The 15,255-nt window shown below is 50.0% G+C and overlaps 1 protein-coding gene across 3 annotated transcripts in view; it reads right to left on the bottom strand.

Annotated features, from left to right (window-relative positions):
- The window catches only part of STRN4 (striatin 4), a 28,558-nt gene that overhangs the window by 8,848 nt on the left and 4,455 nt on the right, over positions 1–15,255 (bottom strand). For all 3 annotated transcript variants that reach the window (XM_036273969.1, XM_036273970.1, XM_036273971.1), the window contains exons 2-6: positions 11,417–11,520; positions 10,818–10,891; positions 9,709–9,787; positions 6,878–7,075; positions 3,343–3,484 (exon numbers count right to left, since the gene is read on the bottom strand). In XM_036273969.1, coding sequence (XP_036129862.1) covers positions 3,343–3,484; positions 6,878–7,075; positions 9,709–9,787; positions 10,818–10,891; positions 11,417–11,520 — 597 coding nt within the window. The remainder of the gene's footprint in view (positions 1–3,342; positions 3,485–6,877; positions 7,076–9,708; positions 9,788–10,817; positions 10,892–11,416; positions 11,521–15,255) is intronic.

The raw sequence follows: 15,255 nt of genomic DNA, 5'->3' as shown, positions 1-15,255 counted from the left end.
CCTGTTAGGAACCATCCTGCATCACAGCCACCAGCGCCCTCCACCAAGCCCTATTTTGGTGGCCATGCTCCCCCTACTGACAGTCCTCAGAGGCTTCTAGACTGGTGGTGCCAGTGCCCCAGACTTCCTCCACCTCCGGCTGTGATCCCCTCACAGATCTCTTCCTGGCTTTTGCTCGGGCTGTGCCTGCCCCCCCAGCACAGTACTTCTCATGAAGAAAAGTCGATGTTGACAATCTGCTTTGGGGGAGAAGGGCGATATGTCTGCGTCTATGAGTGTATGGAGGTGCACGATAAAATGACAGCAGACCCATGAATATAACAGTAATCACAACAAACCCTCCTCGAACACTGTGCTGGTCTCTCTGCATTATTCAGTGTACCGAGTAAGACTCACAGCTATGATTTCACAACCCACAACATGAACAGTTACCATTACTGTAATTAGTATCTCATTATTACACGTGAAGAAAATAAGGCTGAGCAAAGTGAAGCTTCCTGCCCCAGGTCACCAGGTCCAGGTCTTACACACTAAGACAGGTCTGGGTGTGTTTCCCTGGGATTCTCCAAGTCTTCCTAACAACTTTCTAGATTGGCTGTTTTCGTTTTCCTATATAACCAGCACACACTACTTTTAGAATGAGAGAAAACAACACAGTTCCTCCACTCTGAGAATAGAATGCTGGGAAAGCAAATAATGAGTTTGCTGAGTTTCCCACAGTAGGTCTTAACTAAGAGTAGGAACCAGTCCAGCTGGTGTTGCTCAGTGGTTGAGCGTCGACCCATGCACCAGGAGGTCTCTGGTTCCATTCCTGGTCAGGGCACATGCTCAGGTTGTAGGCCAAATCCCCAGTTGGGGGGACATGCAGGAAGCAGCCAATCAATGTCTCTCCCTCTCCCTCTCTCAAATCAATAAAGAAAAAAAAAAGAGCAGAAACCAAATGATCTGTTTTCCTCAGTTTACAACCTGAATCCCACTCCAGACTTGCCTGCCCCACAGACACCTTTTATCCACAGCCTATGAAACAACAGCTTGCATGTGATTCCCTACTCTCATCACGACATTTTACACAAAGTACCATCTGGGGGCTGTGCACTTGGAACCTTAATACTGCACCTAAGACTTAAGGGAGTTCCACAATTTTCAAAGACAATTCAATATCTGAGTTCTGCTTTAAGTGGTGGCTTAAGAACACACCCCACCAACACTGGGATTGTGATAACACCAGCCTCAACCACCTCCTTTTCCAGGGAACCTTCGCCCTGCTAAGTGGTCCCTGCCTGGACTGTATCCTGAGCATCCACAGGGCCAGCCTCACTCAGACTGCAAACTCCTCAAGGGGATGGCTGATCCCCTCCCACAGGCTCAGCACCCCAAGCTGGGTTTGGAGGATACAAACTTGGAGGCAACACCTTTCAGGCATCCATGAGGGGCCAGCCTCTGGCCTGTGTAAGAGGACCAGTGGGATGGCACATGGGCGCCTTCCTCTTCCTTTCCAGTAGACCTATGGCCAAGCTTTAGACAGCGTGCCCAGAGTGGCAGTGGCAAGAGTCAGGGCCTCACGGGACTATGAAACCATACAGGTGCTCTGAAGGGCCCATACTGCCTGTGACTGTGACTCTCACTGCTGAGTCCAACCAATGCCACCAGTGCTGAGCACTTGGCCCAGTAGCCACTGTGCAGCCAAGGGCTTTCTGTGTGTGAATTCATTTTAGTCAAATCCTCAACAACCCAAAGACAGGACCATCAGTCCCTAAAACTGAAGTTAAGACAAAGAGAATCAGATACCCAGAGTTACATAGCCAGGCCAGGAGCCCCTCTGGGCGTCATGAGCAGGTCTGCTGTGTGGGCATGGGGAGGGGTGAAACCCCTACATAGTAAGCCACCCACAGGGCATGTAGGACAGGGTGACATATGCAAATGCCTAAGGGAATACGAAAAGCCAGTAATAATTCCTGATGGGAGGAGCAGAGAGGAGTGGAAGGTTTCCCAGAGGAGTCTGAGGTAAGACCTATATGGCCTAGTGGGGGACAGGAGGGACAGGTATTCCGGACCAGGAAACAGTGCTGGAGAGAAAATCCTAGTGGGGGACAGGAGGGACAGGTATTCCGGACCAGGAAACAGTGCTGGAGAGCCCGTGCTCAGAGGCATGCTGGTTCTCCTGTAAGCCCAACTCTAGGGTTCTGGCTCCGTGCACTCCCTAGTCTGAGCACCTAGTCTGGGCAGGATCCTGGGCTGAGACACGCTGGGGACACTGGCGAGACAGTGGAGGACAGGACAGACCTGGCCCCTTACAAGGATGGAAGAGGAGGGACACAGACCCAATACCAGACAGGGAGGACCGAGAGTGGTCCAGGTGAGAATACAGAATCTCCAAAAGCCTGTGGAGGAAAGGGGAGCAAGGGCAAGTCAGGGAAGACTTCCGGGAGGAGGGGTGTCTGAGGTGAACCTAAAGAAGGAAGGGTTCTGATGTGAGGCCAGGTGAATGAAAGGCCATGTGCCATAGCCCCCCACCCCACTTCACAGACATGTGTCCCTGACTCCACTGCGACATGTTCTCTGCACATGGCTGCTCACAAGCCTGCTGCTGCCCACAAGCTCCTCCACATCAAGAACAGCACAGAGCTGGCCCACAAGGGCCCAAACAGATGTTTACTGGACAGATGAGACTACGCCAGGCCTAAGGATAAGGTTGTTGTGAGGGTGAAATGTGGTGGGAGCCATATCTCGAGGTCAAGCTGAGGGGATCTGGAATTTACCCTGCAGGCAGTGTCCCTGGAACTGGATCCTGATACCAACAGCAGACTGGACACTTGCATCCTCCGAAGCCCCCCACGAAGGACTCCAACCTGGCTCCAGGCTGAGCCCTGCCCACACCCAGGCTGAACCCTGGGCCCAGCAACATTCATTCAGGGTGCTGGGGAGAGAACAGTGAAAAGGCCCAGAGCTGAGTTCACAATCTACTCAGGGAGACAGCCACAGTCATACCAAAAAAATATCTGAGGATGACTGTGATCAGGCTAGCCGGAAGGAGAGAGTGCAGAAAGCACATGCGGCTGGCCTGGTCTGGAGAGTTCAGGAAAGGCCTCTCCGAACACCTGGGCTGAAGAAGGGAGGGTGGAGAGAACAGTGGGGTGCAGGTGGGGCAGAGGTGGGCCCTGACAGTAAAGACCTGGCTCCTTTGAAGGCTACTGAAGGCTAAGACGAGGACTCTGGGATGTGGTCAGGCCACACACAGACCACAGAGGTAGCCCCAAGAGCACCCACAACGGTACCCTGTTCCTGGTACACAAAGCAGGGGGATCCTCTGGAAGGAGCACTTTCTTTGGCTCACAAGCTCACCTTCACACGCTGCTTCTTGTGCTGCACATTGTCGAGCTCGTCATCCTCGTCACTGTCTTCATCTTCACAGTTCTGCAGGAAGGGGATCTGCTCCAGCACCGAGCCGCCCAAGCGCTCTTTGCCATCTTTGCCTGCTGCGTTCCTGCCCACGACAGGGACCAAAGAGGGCATTAGTCCTGCCATGTGACAAAGCTCAGATGTGAGGGTGAGATTTGGTGGCCAGAGTCTGGACCCAGCTCTCAAGGGCTGAGCCCACCCTGACTGCCAAGGAGCCTTGACCATGACCACACACAGGGCTTCAATCCCAGTGTCTGCCTAACAGATGCTCACCCAACTCAAACCCCCATATGGACCACAGACTGGGCCAACTCCTCACTGAGCTGTGACCCTCAGTTCCAGAGGATTAGCCCAACTCTGACCACACATTTCTCCATGTGTGCGGTGTCAGGCGAGCTGGACGAAAATGCCACTGGCTCAGCAGTCCCCGTTCCCATGGCCCGGTCAAACCACAAGCACAGGTCAGGTGAGCGACAGAGACACACCCTGGAGAAAAGAGGAACTGGTCACTACCAATGCTGGGGACCTACAGCCAGCGAGCAGGCCTGCCCTCTCCCCACAGACAGGTGGTGTTCCTGGTTCCACCTCCTGGCCTCCAATTGAATGACAACTTTGAACAAAGGAGAGATTTGCCAAACCTGACTCCAGAGTTGAAAGGGGGCGGAATTCAGATAAATAAAAAAACATCTTTCTTTTTGCCACTAGACTGATGCTCTAGAGTTCTTGTCAAGTGACCAGTGTATGGTTATTACCCAGTAGAGACAGCTTTCCTCCAGGAAGCCAAACCCACCCCTCGCTTCCTGGCCTCCCCATGCACATCCTCCCAGAACACCTCCGCACTCAGCTGCCGGGACACCATTCTTGGGGTTTCCTCCCATAATGGCTGCCGCAGCTCAGCCTCATTTGCTGCAACCACCCTCCCTTCTTTCTCTGGCCTCCAGACATGGGAGGGCCCCAGGGCTCAGTCCTCTGTGCCTGCCAACTACGCTCTCTCCAGAGACTGCAAAGTCCCATGACTTTCAAAAAACCACCCATGTGGTGGTGAACTAGGAGTAAGTTTAGGAATCAAATGCCCCAGGCCCAGCCCCAGCCTGGCTACCCACCACCTGCACTGGGGCCACCAGGCACCTTGAACCCCACCCATCCTGAACAGCCCTCTTGATGTGCCTCATCTTCCCCACCTTAGTCAGTGCTGCTCCCAGTTGTTCACACCAACCCTGGAGCCAGCCCTAGTTTCTTTCCGCTCCCCCAACATCCAATTCTTTAAATGGTGCCAACTTACCCTAAAAACCCATCAAGAAGCTAACCACTTGTCACGCATCCACCTAGCATCCGCCATCTCTCGCATGGACACTGCAGTCATCTCCCAACTGGTCTCCCACACTCCTGCCCTCCTATAGCTGGGCCTTCTTGAAGCAGGTGGCATGTATCAGATTACATCACACCCCTGCTGGAAACCACAGGCCTCCCACAACCCTAGAGTAGAATCCAAACTCCTTATCACAGCCAGTGAGACCCTGTTTGATCTGATTCCTGAGATTCGGCCTCACCACAGACCACAGGCCCCACTGCTCACCACACTGCAGCCTCGCTGGCCTTCCTGCTGGTTCCGGAACATGCCAAGTCTCCTCCATCTCAGAACCTTTACACTTGCTGTTCCCTCTGCCCAGAACATTCATTCTCCCCCCAGCTACTTGTGACTCACCCTCCATTTCTTTTTTTTTTTTTTTTATTAATTAATTTTTGTTACAGATGTTTCTCCTTTCCCCCCCATGATTCCACCCTCCCCCTCCCTCCCTGCCCTGTCCCCAGTTTGTTGTCCATGTCCACTGTTCATGCATACATGCATATAAGTTCTGTGGTTTCTCTCTCCCCCACCACCCTCCTCTTTAGGGGATTGTCAGTCTGTACCCCACTTCCGCATCTCTGGGACTACCCCATTGCTCAAACTGTTATGTTCATTATATTCCACAAATAAGTGAGATCGTATGAAACTTGTCTTTCTCTGTTTGGCTTGTTTCACTTAGGATGATACTTTCCAAGTCCCTCCATGTAGTCTCAAAGGATAAGAGATCTTTCTTTCTTACAGCTGCGTAGTACTCCATTGTGTATATGTACCAAACCTTTTTATCCATTCGTCTACTGATGGACACTTGGGCTGTTTCCAGATCTTAGCGATTGTAAATAGTGCTGCTACAAACATGGGGGTACATATATTCTTTCTGATTGGTGTTTTAGACTTCTTAGGGTATATTCCTAGAAGTGGGATCACTGGGTCAAATGGAAGTTCAATTTTTAATTTTTTGAGGTAACACCATATTATTTTCCATAGTGGCGGCACCAGTTTGCATTCCCACCAGCAGTGCACTAGAGTCCCCTTTTCTCCACACCCTCGCCAACACTTGTTTGATGATTTGCTGATGGCAGTGCTGACAGGTGTGAGGTGATACCTCATTGTTGTTTTAATTTGCATCTCTCTGATGATTAGTGATGATGAGCATTTCTTCATATGTTTCTTAGCCATTTGTATGTCCTGTTTGGAGAGGTGTCTATTTAGTTCCTCTGCCCATTTTTTAATTGGATTCTTTGTCTTCCTTTTGTGGAGTTGTATGAGCACTCTATATGTATTGGAAATTAACCCCTTATCTGATATATCATTGGCAATTATGCTCTCCTATACAGTGGGTAGTCACCCTCCATTTCTTGCACTTCTTTGCCCAAACATCACCTCCACAAAGAGGTCCTACCTGTCCACTTCATCCAAAGTGATATTAGTCTTCCCTTTTTTAAAAAAAATGTTTCATTGATTTTTTAGAGGGAGGGAGAGATAGAAACATCGATGTGAGAGAGAAACATGGATCGGCTGTCTCCTGCACACCCCCCACTGGGGATCAAGCCCGAAACCGGGGCATGTGCCCTGACCAGGAATCGAACTGAGACCTCTCAGCCCATGGGACGATACTCAATCCACTGAGCCACACCAGCCAGGTGGTACTATTCTTCCTATCACTCTTACTATCTTTCCTTTTTTTCCTAGAACCTAACATCACATTATTTATTCTGATGAATAACAATTATGGATGAGAAAATGAACAAATAAGAGCTGCCTGAGGGCAGTGACTGTGCGTTTTACTCCCGGCCAGGTCCTGGCTTGTGGCCTGAGGTCTGCTTCAGGAGGTGCTCATATCTGCTGAGGGGTGCACAGGCCTCAGCTTCAGAAAGGGCCAGGCTGGAGATGAGCCGTGGTGTGTTATCAGCACCAAGGCAAGGCTGTGGGAGAGTATGTATAGGGGACCCAGAACAGAATTGGGGATCCCACAATTAAGAGACAGAGGGTTCTGGAACCAACGAGCTCACAGCAGGCTTCAGGAAGGAAGTGGCCAGCCGAGCCCCCAGACCACTGCTGATTTCTCTGACACTGGCTTTATCAGGTGGGAGGAAGCACCAAAAAATGGGCCCATTAGGCACAAGGGCTCACCTCTTGATCTGTTCCTCGATCTGTTTTACCAGCAGCGACTCCCCACCGCTGAGCCCTCCGGGGCCTGGTGCGGCCCTGGGGCCCCCTTCGCTGGGCTCCATGGCCCCATTGAGCTCCAATGAGCGTCCCAGTAGGGATCGCACACGCTTGGACCGCATGTCCAGGATGGTGTCCGTGTAGCCCACTTCTTCCAGGTACCTGCAGGGAGGCAGAACCAGGAGGGTCAAGCATGCTGGGGCTGTTTTATTTTTTTGTTTTGTTTTTTAGTTTTTTTTTCTTACTGATTTTTTAGAGAGAAAAAGTGAGAGGGAGAGAGAGATAGAAACATCAGTGAGAGAGAACACTGACTGGCTGCCTCCTGCATGCCCCCCACTGGGGGTCGGGCCCACAACCTGGGCATGTGCCCTGACCGGGAATCAAACTGGTGACCTCCTGGTGCATGGGTCGATGCTCAACCCCTGAGCAACATCAGCTGGACTTCTGGGGCTTCTTTATACACTGCAGGCTTACGTAAAGGACAATAAATTGCACCGCCTTTTTAGAGGAGCAGCTTAAGACTATTTACACCAAAATGTTAAATAAGCAAGCCTCTGACCCCGCTGTTTCCCTTTCAAGACTACTGCCAGTGGCAGGCTTTACATACAGGCACTGTGCTGTTGCACAGATGCTCACCGCGATGCTGTCCGGAAGACCAAAACACAGTGGCCAACCTACATGTCTGACGAGGACTTGGCAAACTACTCACGGGGACGCTACACAGAAACTAAACGAGGGACAGCACCAAGGAAAGACAGCCACGATAAATGGCTTAACAAAAATTCTAAGTTACGTGTTCCATACAATTCAAGTGTTTGTTTTATTTTTTTAATATTTTTAACCCTCACCTGAGGACATTTTTGCATTTATCTTGATACAGAGTGAGAGGGAGAGAGGGAGGAAGAGAGAGAAAGAGAGAGACATTAATGTGACAGAGACACACCGAGTGGTTGCCACCTACACAACCCCAACCAGAGCCGGGGACAAACTGCAACCGAGGTACGTGCCCTTAGCAGGAACCAAACCCAGACCTCTGGTCCACATGCCGACGTTCTAACCGCTGAACCAAACTGGCCAGGGCCAAGTGTTTGTTTTAAAAAAGGTGTTAATGAGTATGTAAGTATAGAGAAAACACACGCACGCACACAGCATGTCCGCATGAGGCCAACAAAGACACTTACTAAACTTAAGAGCAGGCAGTGACCTCTGGAGAATGGGATTAGGGACATAAGAGGAATTCTGAAACTTACTCTTTTCACTTATACAAATGAGCATTTATTGCTTCTACAATTTATTTATTGCTTCTGCAATTTATTTATTTTATTCTCACCTAAGGATATGTTTATGGATTTTAGAGAGAAAGAGAAAGAAATACTGACCAGTTCCCTTATGTATGCACCTAGACTGGGGGGTTAAACCCGCAACCTAGGTATGTGCCCTGACCAGGAATCAAACCCACAATCTTTTGGTGCATAGGATAATGATCCAATCAACCTAGCTACCTGATCAGGGCTACTTCTGCAATTTAAAAACTTAAGCCAACTGGGACTGGTCTAAAAATGCGGGGGGGCTGGGGGTGTCAATTATGGATGGCTAAAAAGATGGGAGACAAGAGTGCCCTGCTGGTCCAGAAGGCTTTTTACCATGACCCTGACCCTTTGGGATCCCTGCCCCTCGCACGTTAGATAGGACTTGCCTTCCCTGCTATCTCCTCTTCTGTGCCTGCATGTGTCTGAGCCTCCCTCTCCCCACCACAGAAGGAGGGAAGCATGAGGGTGAAGAAGTTGGGATCTGGGGGCAGACTGCCCGAGATCAACCCCCATCCCCACCCCAGCAACCTCTGCTTATTAGCTGTGTGACCTTATGCAAATAGATCCCCCTCTGCAACTCGGGTTTTCACCTGTGAACATGAGGGGAGTGAGCAGTTATGCCTCCAGGGATTTATGTGAGGAAGCAACGTGTGCCAGACGTTTAGCACAGTGCCAGGTGTACACTAGGTAGTTGGCACGTGTTGCCTGTTACGGTCATTTTGTTGTTATTGTTTGCACACACTTAAGTCAGCAATTGCACCTGCAGATATTACCTTAAAGAAATCAAAGACATGGACAAATAACTTCTTGACGTTTGTCACACTATCTATAAAAACACCTTCAACGAAACACACAAGAAGGGATTGGCAATGGAAAGTTATGGATGCTCATGTCACAGACTATTACACAGTTCTTCAAACGATGCAACATAACTAATTTACATGAAAAGATGTTCATAACACTTAGCAAAAGCAATGTGTTACAAAACACTGCGAAGGGGGAGTCCTTTTACAAAACACACACACATGCACAGCCTCGAAGAGACCAATGGTGTATATGCCAAAATGTTATGGTGGCATCAAATTCCTCGGGTGGTGGAATTAGGAGTGATTACCATTTTTTTTGGTTTGTTTTCCTTGCATTTCCCAAATTTTCTAAAACATAAAATTCTTTTTAATAATAAGAAACAATTTAACATTACCCTTGAGAAAAAAAAAGCAATGGGCATTTGGGGTTGCTTTCCAAGAGTGGGGGAGGGTCTCCCTGGTCTGCTTCCTGCATCAAATCTTCCCTGCCCTCTCCCCAGGCGGTGCTCCACCTACATGGCCATGGGCCAACTCAGCTGTGGCCAGCAGGGCTCCTGATAGTCCAGTGCCCCCAGGGGGGATACGCAAGGCTGTGGAGTCTTCAGGCTTATCTCCCAAGCCAGGCCTGTCCTGCCCCCTCATCCCCACTCCGCACCCCTCTGTCCCTCTGCACACTCACTGTCGAAGAAGCTGCCGCCCCTCCTTCCACACCAGTGGGCTGTTCTCCAGGGTGACCGACTCCACAGGGCCATTGGAGACTGAGGGTGGAGAGAAAGGAGATAGACGGCCTTAGTCAGTGTCAGGGCACCTTCACATACCCATCACCTCCCCCATCTTTCTTACCCTCAAACCCAAATTGGTCACTGTCATGGGTCTTGCAGAGTCACTTCCTGAGTGCTGGAAACCTACTCTCCCCTCCACACTCCTTATCTCTAGTCTCCTGACTGGTCATTCTCCAAACCATCCCCTAGACTATGTCAGACTCAGCCCTAGTTATGTTATTTTCCTATACAGGAAGCTAGCCCAGTTCTGAGAGAATGGGCAGACTCGACTGAGTTCAAGTCCGGCTTTGCCACTTCCCAGGTATGACCTTGAGCTGGTTAGTTTTCCTATCTGAGCCTCAGTTTCCTCTTCTGAGAAATAAAATTAATGATAGCAGTACCCACACCTCTTGGGATTGTTGTGTGGATTAAATGAGATCATGTTTATTTTATTCATCAAATATTTATCAGCATCTACTATGTGCCTGGCTAGATGACTGGGCTACATCAGTAAACAAAGCCCCTACCCTTGTGGAACTCACATTTTGGCACGAGGAGTCTGACCTAAAGAACAGCAATCACTATTAGCCCAGAAGTGAAGGCCTTGACAGGTCACCTGCCCACCTTTACCTCCACGGCCCCACACCATTCCTTCCAGTGACTCCCTGTTCTCTAACACACCACACTCTTCCGTCTACCTGGAGCACCTCCCTACTGCTCTGCTGGTGAACTCATCCCCTTTGAAGGAGCTTACACTACAAGGGATATTATGTGTCTGCCCCTATTTCACAGAGGGACAGGAGGCAGGACTGCCTTTCTTCAGCACTGTCTACCCTTCTCCCCTGGGGTCCAGCACAGTACCCAGCACTTGGCAGAGCAGCCTATGGGGAGGGGCACTGAGAGTGAGAGTCAACCCTCCCTAGCCCCTGGCGAACTCTGCTTTTTTATGGAGCAAAGCAAGAAAGAGGCAGCTTGTCTCATTCAGTTTTGTTGGGAGGCGCAAGAAGGGAGGAACAAAGGGGGGTACCTTGTTCTGAAAGTTCTGGTTTCTTTTCCCCCTGATTCGGGTCTGTCCCAAACTTCAATTTATGATATTTGGCCCTAAAAGAACAAATGAGTAACAAATGAGATACACAGAAGAGTAGACAGGACAGTACTCACCTCAGGAATTTTAAACCCCCCGGCACCCCCCTAATCCTTTCTCCTTCCTCTGAGGCTGAGCTCCCCTGACCTGCCCTGGTGGGGGAGGTGCCATAAGGGCACTGTGAAGAACAAACACACTCTTCCGATTCTGGCATACTGGGCTGCTATCCCAGGTCTGAAGTCCTTAACTCCTCACCCTCCATAGGCCCACTATACCTATTAGGCTATTGGAAGGGATGAGACAATATGAATATACAGTATTTGGCACACAGTGGCCACCATCATTATGAATATTGTCACTGGTATCTAACCTGAATCCACCTAGTATGTCTTGTTCTGTCCCCACTCCTAGAAGCAGAGTACTGGTGATGGGAGGAGAACCTCTGATCCCAAATCTCCCCCCGTGGAAGGGCAAGGCTGCCCCCTGACCCTCTAGCTGGGGACCAACTTCTCAGAAGGCAGGACCAGGGCAGCAGGGCTTACCTCTCCTGCTTCAGAGCATACTCTAACATCTTGATCCGACGCACCAGGTCTGTCTTGAGATTCTCTTGCCCTTTCCTTTCTCCCTGGAGGAAAGCCACCTGAGCCTGAGGGCACAGAGGAAGCAGGAAGTCAGCAGGGCTTAGGCTCACTGATATGTGTTCCTCACTCACTCAGGGACACTCAGCACCAGCTCCTACCCCTACAATGACATGCAGCAGACATGCCTTCAGGCATGAAGACCCTGAACCAGGGTTTAGTGGAGCATGAGGGCAGACTGGATCTGTCCCCAGAATCCCTGTGGTAGTATCCGCAACAAAAAGAGGTAAAGGAGCCCTGGCCAGTTTGGCTCAGCGGTTGGAGCGTCGGCCTGCGGTCTGGAGAGACCCGGGTTCAGTTCCTGCTAAGGGCACGTACTTCGGTTGCAGTTTGTCCCCGGCCCTGGTTGGTCGTGCGGGTGGCAGCCACTCGATGTGTCCCTTCACGTCGATGTTTCTCTCTCTCTCTCTCCCTTCCTCTCTCCCCCTCCCACTCTATCTGTACAAAAAATGGAAAAATATCCCAGGTGAGGATAAAAAAAAAGAGGTAAAGGAGCTCAGTGGTTAAGTGTCAAACCATGCACCAGGAGGTAGCCGGTTCGATTCCCAGTCATGGCACATGCCCAGGTTGTGGGCCCGATCCCCAGTGGGGGCATGCGGAGGCAGCCTATCAATGTTCTCTCTCATTGATGTTTCTGTCTCTCTCTTCCTCTCCCTTCCTCTCTCTCTAAAATAAAGAAAGAAAGAAAAAAAAAAGAGGTAAAGAGGAGCCCTTAACCCTGAAATAAAAACAGGGCCAGCTTGGACCTAACCTATCCCTGCCTTTTGGGGAGAAGTCGGCTTGGGGATAAAAGTGGGGAGGTAGGCATTAACAGCCCTGGGCTCCTCTTTCTCCCCCACCCAAAAGCAGGTGCTAGTGGAGGTGGTGTCTCACTATTCCTACCAGAGCATCTGTCTCTGGAGGGCGTAGGAAGCTACTTCTGGAGTTTAGGGACAAGAGTGGGTGGCTTGGCTCAGCTCCTACTGCAATGCAAAAGCTTTACCACCTGACCCCACTGTGGGGACCGACCGTCCTACTGGAGTCTGCCCAGAATGAGGGAGACATGCCACAGACATGACTGAGGGCCCCTGCCAACCACTTCACACTGTCTGCTGGCATGGGCTGCCCCAGTCTGCTCTGGTCTGTCAACAGGTCTTCTGGAGACACTCGGCCAACAGCCTGCGAGGCAGGATCCTGGCCCCTGCCCACATTCCAGAAGCCCTGTGCCAAAGCCCTGAGCACAGGGCTCATCCCTGGCTTCTCCCCAAGTGCTCCACTGCTCTGGGCTGGGACAGCCTGAGCTCCAGGCATGCTCGCCCACTCATGTGTGGCACGATCTTAGGCAGGTCATTGGCCTTCTCTGAACCTCCATTTGCCCTTCTAGAAAAAGGGGCTCATGAGAGTGCCTGCCCCTAGTGTGTTAAGTTCTTAGTCCAAGACCTAGCAAAGAAGAAGGGTTATTAAATGCCAGCTCCTGCCTCTTATTATTTTTATTCTCCCTATCCATGCTTCTACAATGCTGATGTGGGCCCCGATCTTTGTGAGACCTAGGGTCCCTCTGAGACCCAAGACCCACCCAGCAGGGATGTTTGTGGCTCACAGGCCTCCTGCCACCATAGGCAGCTGCATCTACTGCAGCCAATCCCCACACATCACGTGCTTGCTGAAAAGAACTTCAGTGGCTCCACCAGAAGCCCCCAGTCTGGCCCCAGACACCTTTTCCAGAGTCAGTCTCAAAGCCTCACTCCAGGACTGCTAGTTCACGGCAGCCTCCCAGATGCCCGCCCACACTGCTCTCCCTCTCCCTGCAGCTTGGAGCACCCTGACCATCTACCCATGCATGTGGAGTGGAGCACAGCCCTGCTCCACTTCTGTCCTGCACCAGGGACCAGGTCTCTTCCAGGTCTCTCCCTCAACTTAGCAGAGAACTGAGCACATAAGTACTGCCTAGCACTGACTAGGGGCCGGGGAAACAGGCACATTCATGCACCTTTGCTGGGGTCCTAAGCTGATGCACTCCTGGTGGAGGGCAATCTGGCCAGATCTATAAAAATGTTAAATACACATTCCTTTTGTCCTAACAGTTCCACTTCTAGGAATTATGGGAACTTATCCTACTTGAAGGAATTTATCCTACACGCATAGTATCAATGGTAGGCTTCCTTTTGAAAAAAATAAAAAGGGATACACATGCATTGATATTGACAAAAGTATCAGTCATTTACCCCCAAATAGTAAGCCCAACTATGCATCAAGTGCAGTTGTAGACAGAAGATACAGCACTGAACAAGACGTGGTTGACATTCTAGAGGGGGGTGTGGGGCAAACCACGAACAAATAAATATAAGTCACCAGGTGTGCCACGGAAAAGAAGCCTCATCTGTCCATTGAAAGAATGGAGCTTCTTTTCCGCTCCTTGACACTTTTTTCTCTATATACTTTAAATCAACACACAGACACATACATATCTAAGGCCAGACAGGCAGGTTCACTGTGATCAGCATCTCTTCTGTCCTTTGTGTAATTTTTAGTGACCCGAATCTACCCTGGCCACAAGTTGGTTTAGAAGGTGGGAGAGGTGGAGAAGAAAAGGCTGATCACCAGACACAAGCTCTGAGGTACTTCCTCACTATCCTCCCTGCCCTGCTGGGCTCCCACTAGAGAGTCTTCCACTTCCCAGCGCCAGTCCAGCCTGCTGAGAGCCTACATTCGTCCAACATCCAACACCAAGTAACTGCCTATGACAGGCCAGGGATGTATGAGGCACCGGAGGGATAATGGAGAAGACGAGTGGTTCTGTTCCCCACAGGGCAGTCCGTCCAATACAGGAGACAGACACAAGCAGCAACAAGCAACATGCCATGTGATGAGGGCCACCAGGAGGGAACACAGGATGTTACTGGAAGAGGGCCACCTAATCCACTTTTGGACTTGAGTTCAGGTAGCTCAGCTAACACCTGAAGGCTGATTAGAAGTTAGCCAAGTCAGGGCAGTGTGCTGCTGGCAGAGGACGGAGACAAAGTTGCATGGCGGGCTTCAGAAACTCTAAAAAGGCCAGTATGTGCACCCTTATGTTCACTGTAGCGTTATTTACAATCGCTAAGATCTGAAAACAGCTCAAATATCCATCAGTAGATGAGTGGATAAAAAGGCTGTGGTACATTTACACAATGGAATACTACTCAGTCGTAACAAAGAATACTACAATGGAATACTACTCAGTCGCTACCTTTGCAACAGCATGGATCATTATGCTAAGTGAAACAGATCAGTCAGAGAAAGACAAGTGTCATATGATTTCACTTATATGTGGAATCTAATGAACAAAATAAACCAACAAATAAAACAGGAACAGACTCACAGATAGAGCAGGCTGACAGGTGTCAGAGGGGGCAGGGTTGCAGGGCTGGGTGAAAATGATGGAGGGATTAAGCAAAGAAGAAAAAAACTCAGACACAGGCAACAGTATGGTGATTACCAGATGGAAAGGGGGTGAGGGGGAGGGAGAAGAGGGTAAAGAGAGGATAACTGGAGATGAAAGGAGATTTGACTTGGGATGGTGAACACACAATACAATATACAGATGATGTATTATAAAACTGTACACCTGCAACCTATACAATTTTATTAATCAATACAGTCAATTAAAAATTTTTAAAAAGAACATATAGAAGAAATCATAAAGAAAAACAAAAAAATAAAAATAAGGCAGCCTGTATGACCACATCAGAATGTTACAAAGGTAATTTCAGCTATAATGTGGA

This window comes from Molossus molossus, unplaced genomic scaffold (genome assembly GCF_014108415.1).
Source record: "Molossus molossus isolate mMolMol1 unplaced genomic scaffold, mMolMol1.p scaffold_m16_p_21, whole genome shotgun sequence".
In the NCBI taxonomy this organism is placed as follows: domain Eukaryota; kingdom Metazoa; phylum Chordata; class Mammalia; order Chiroptera; family Molossidae; genus Molossus; species Molossus molossus.
Note: the sequence above shows the minus strand (reverse complement) of the source record. Positions and strands in the feature narration are given on the sequence as shown.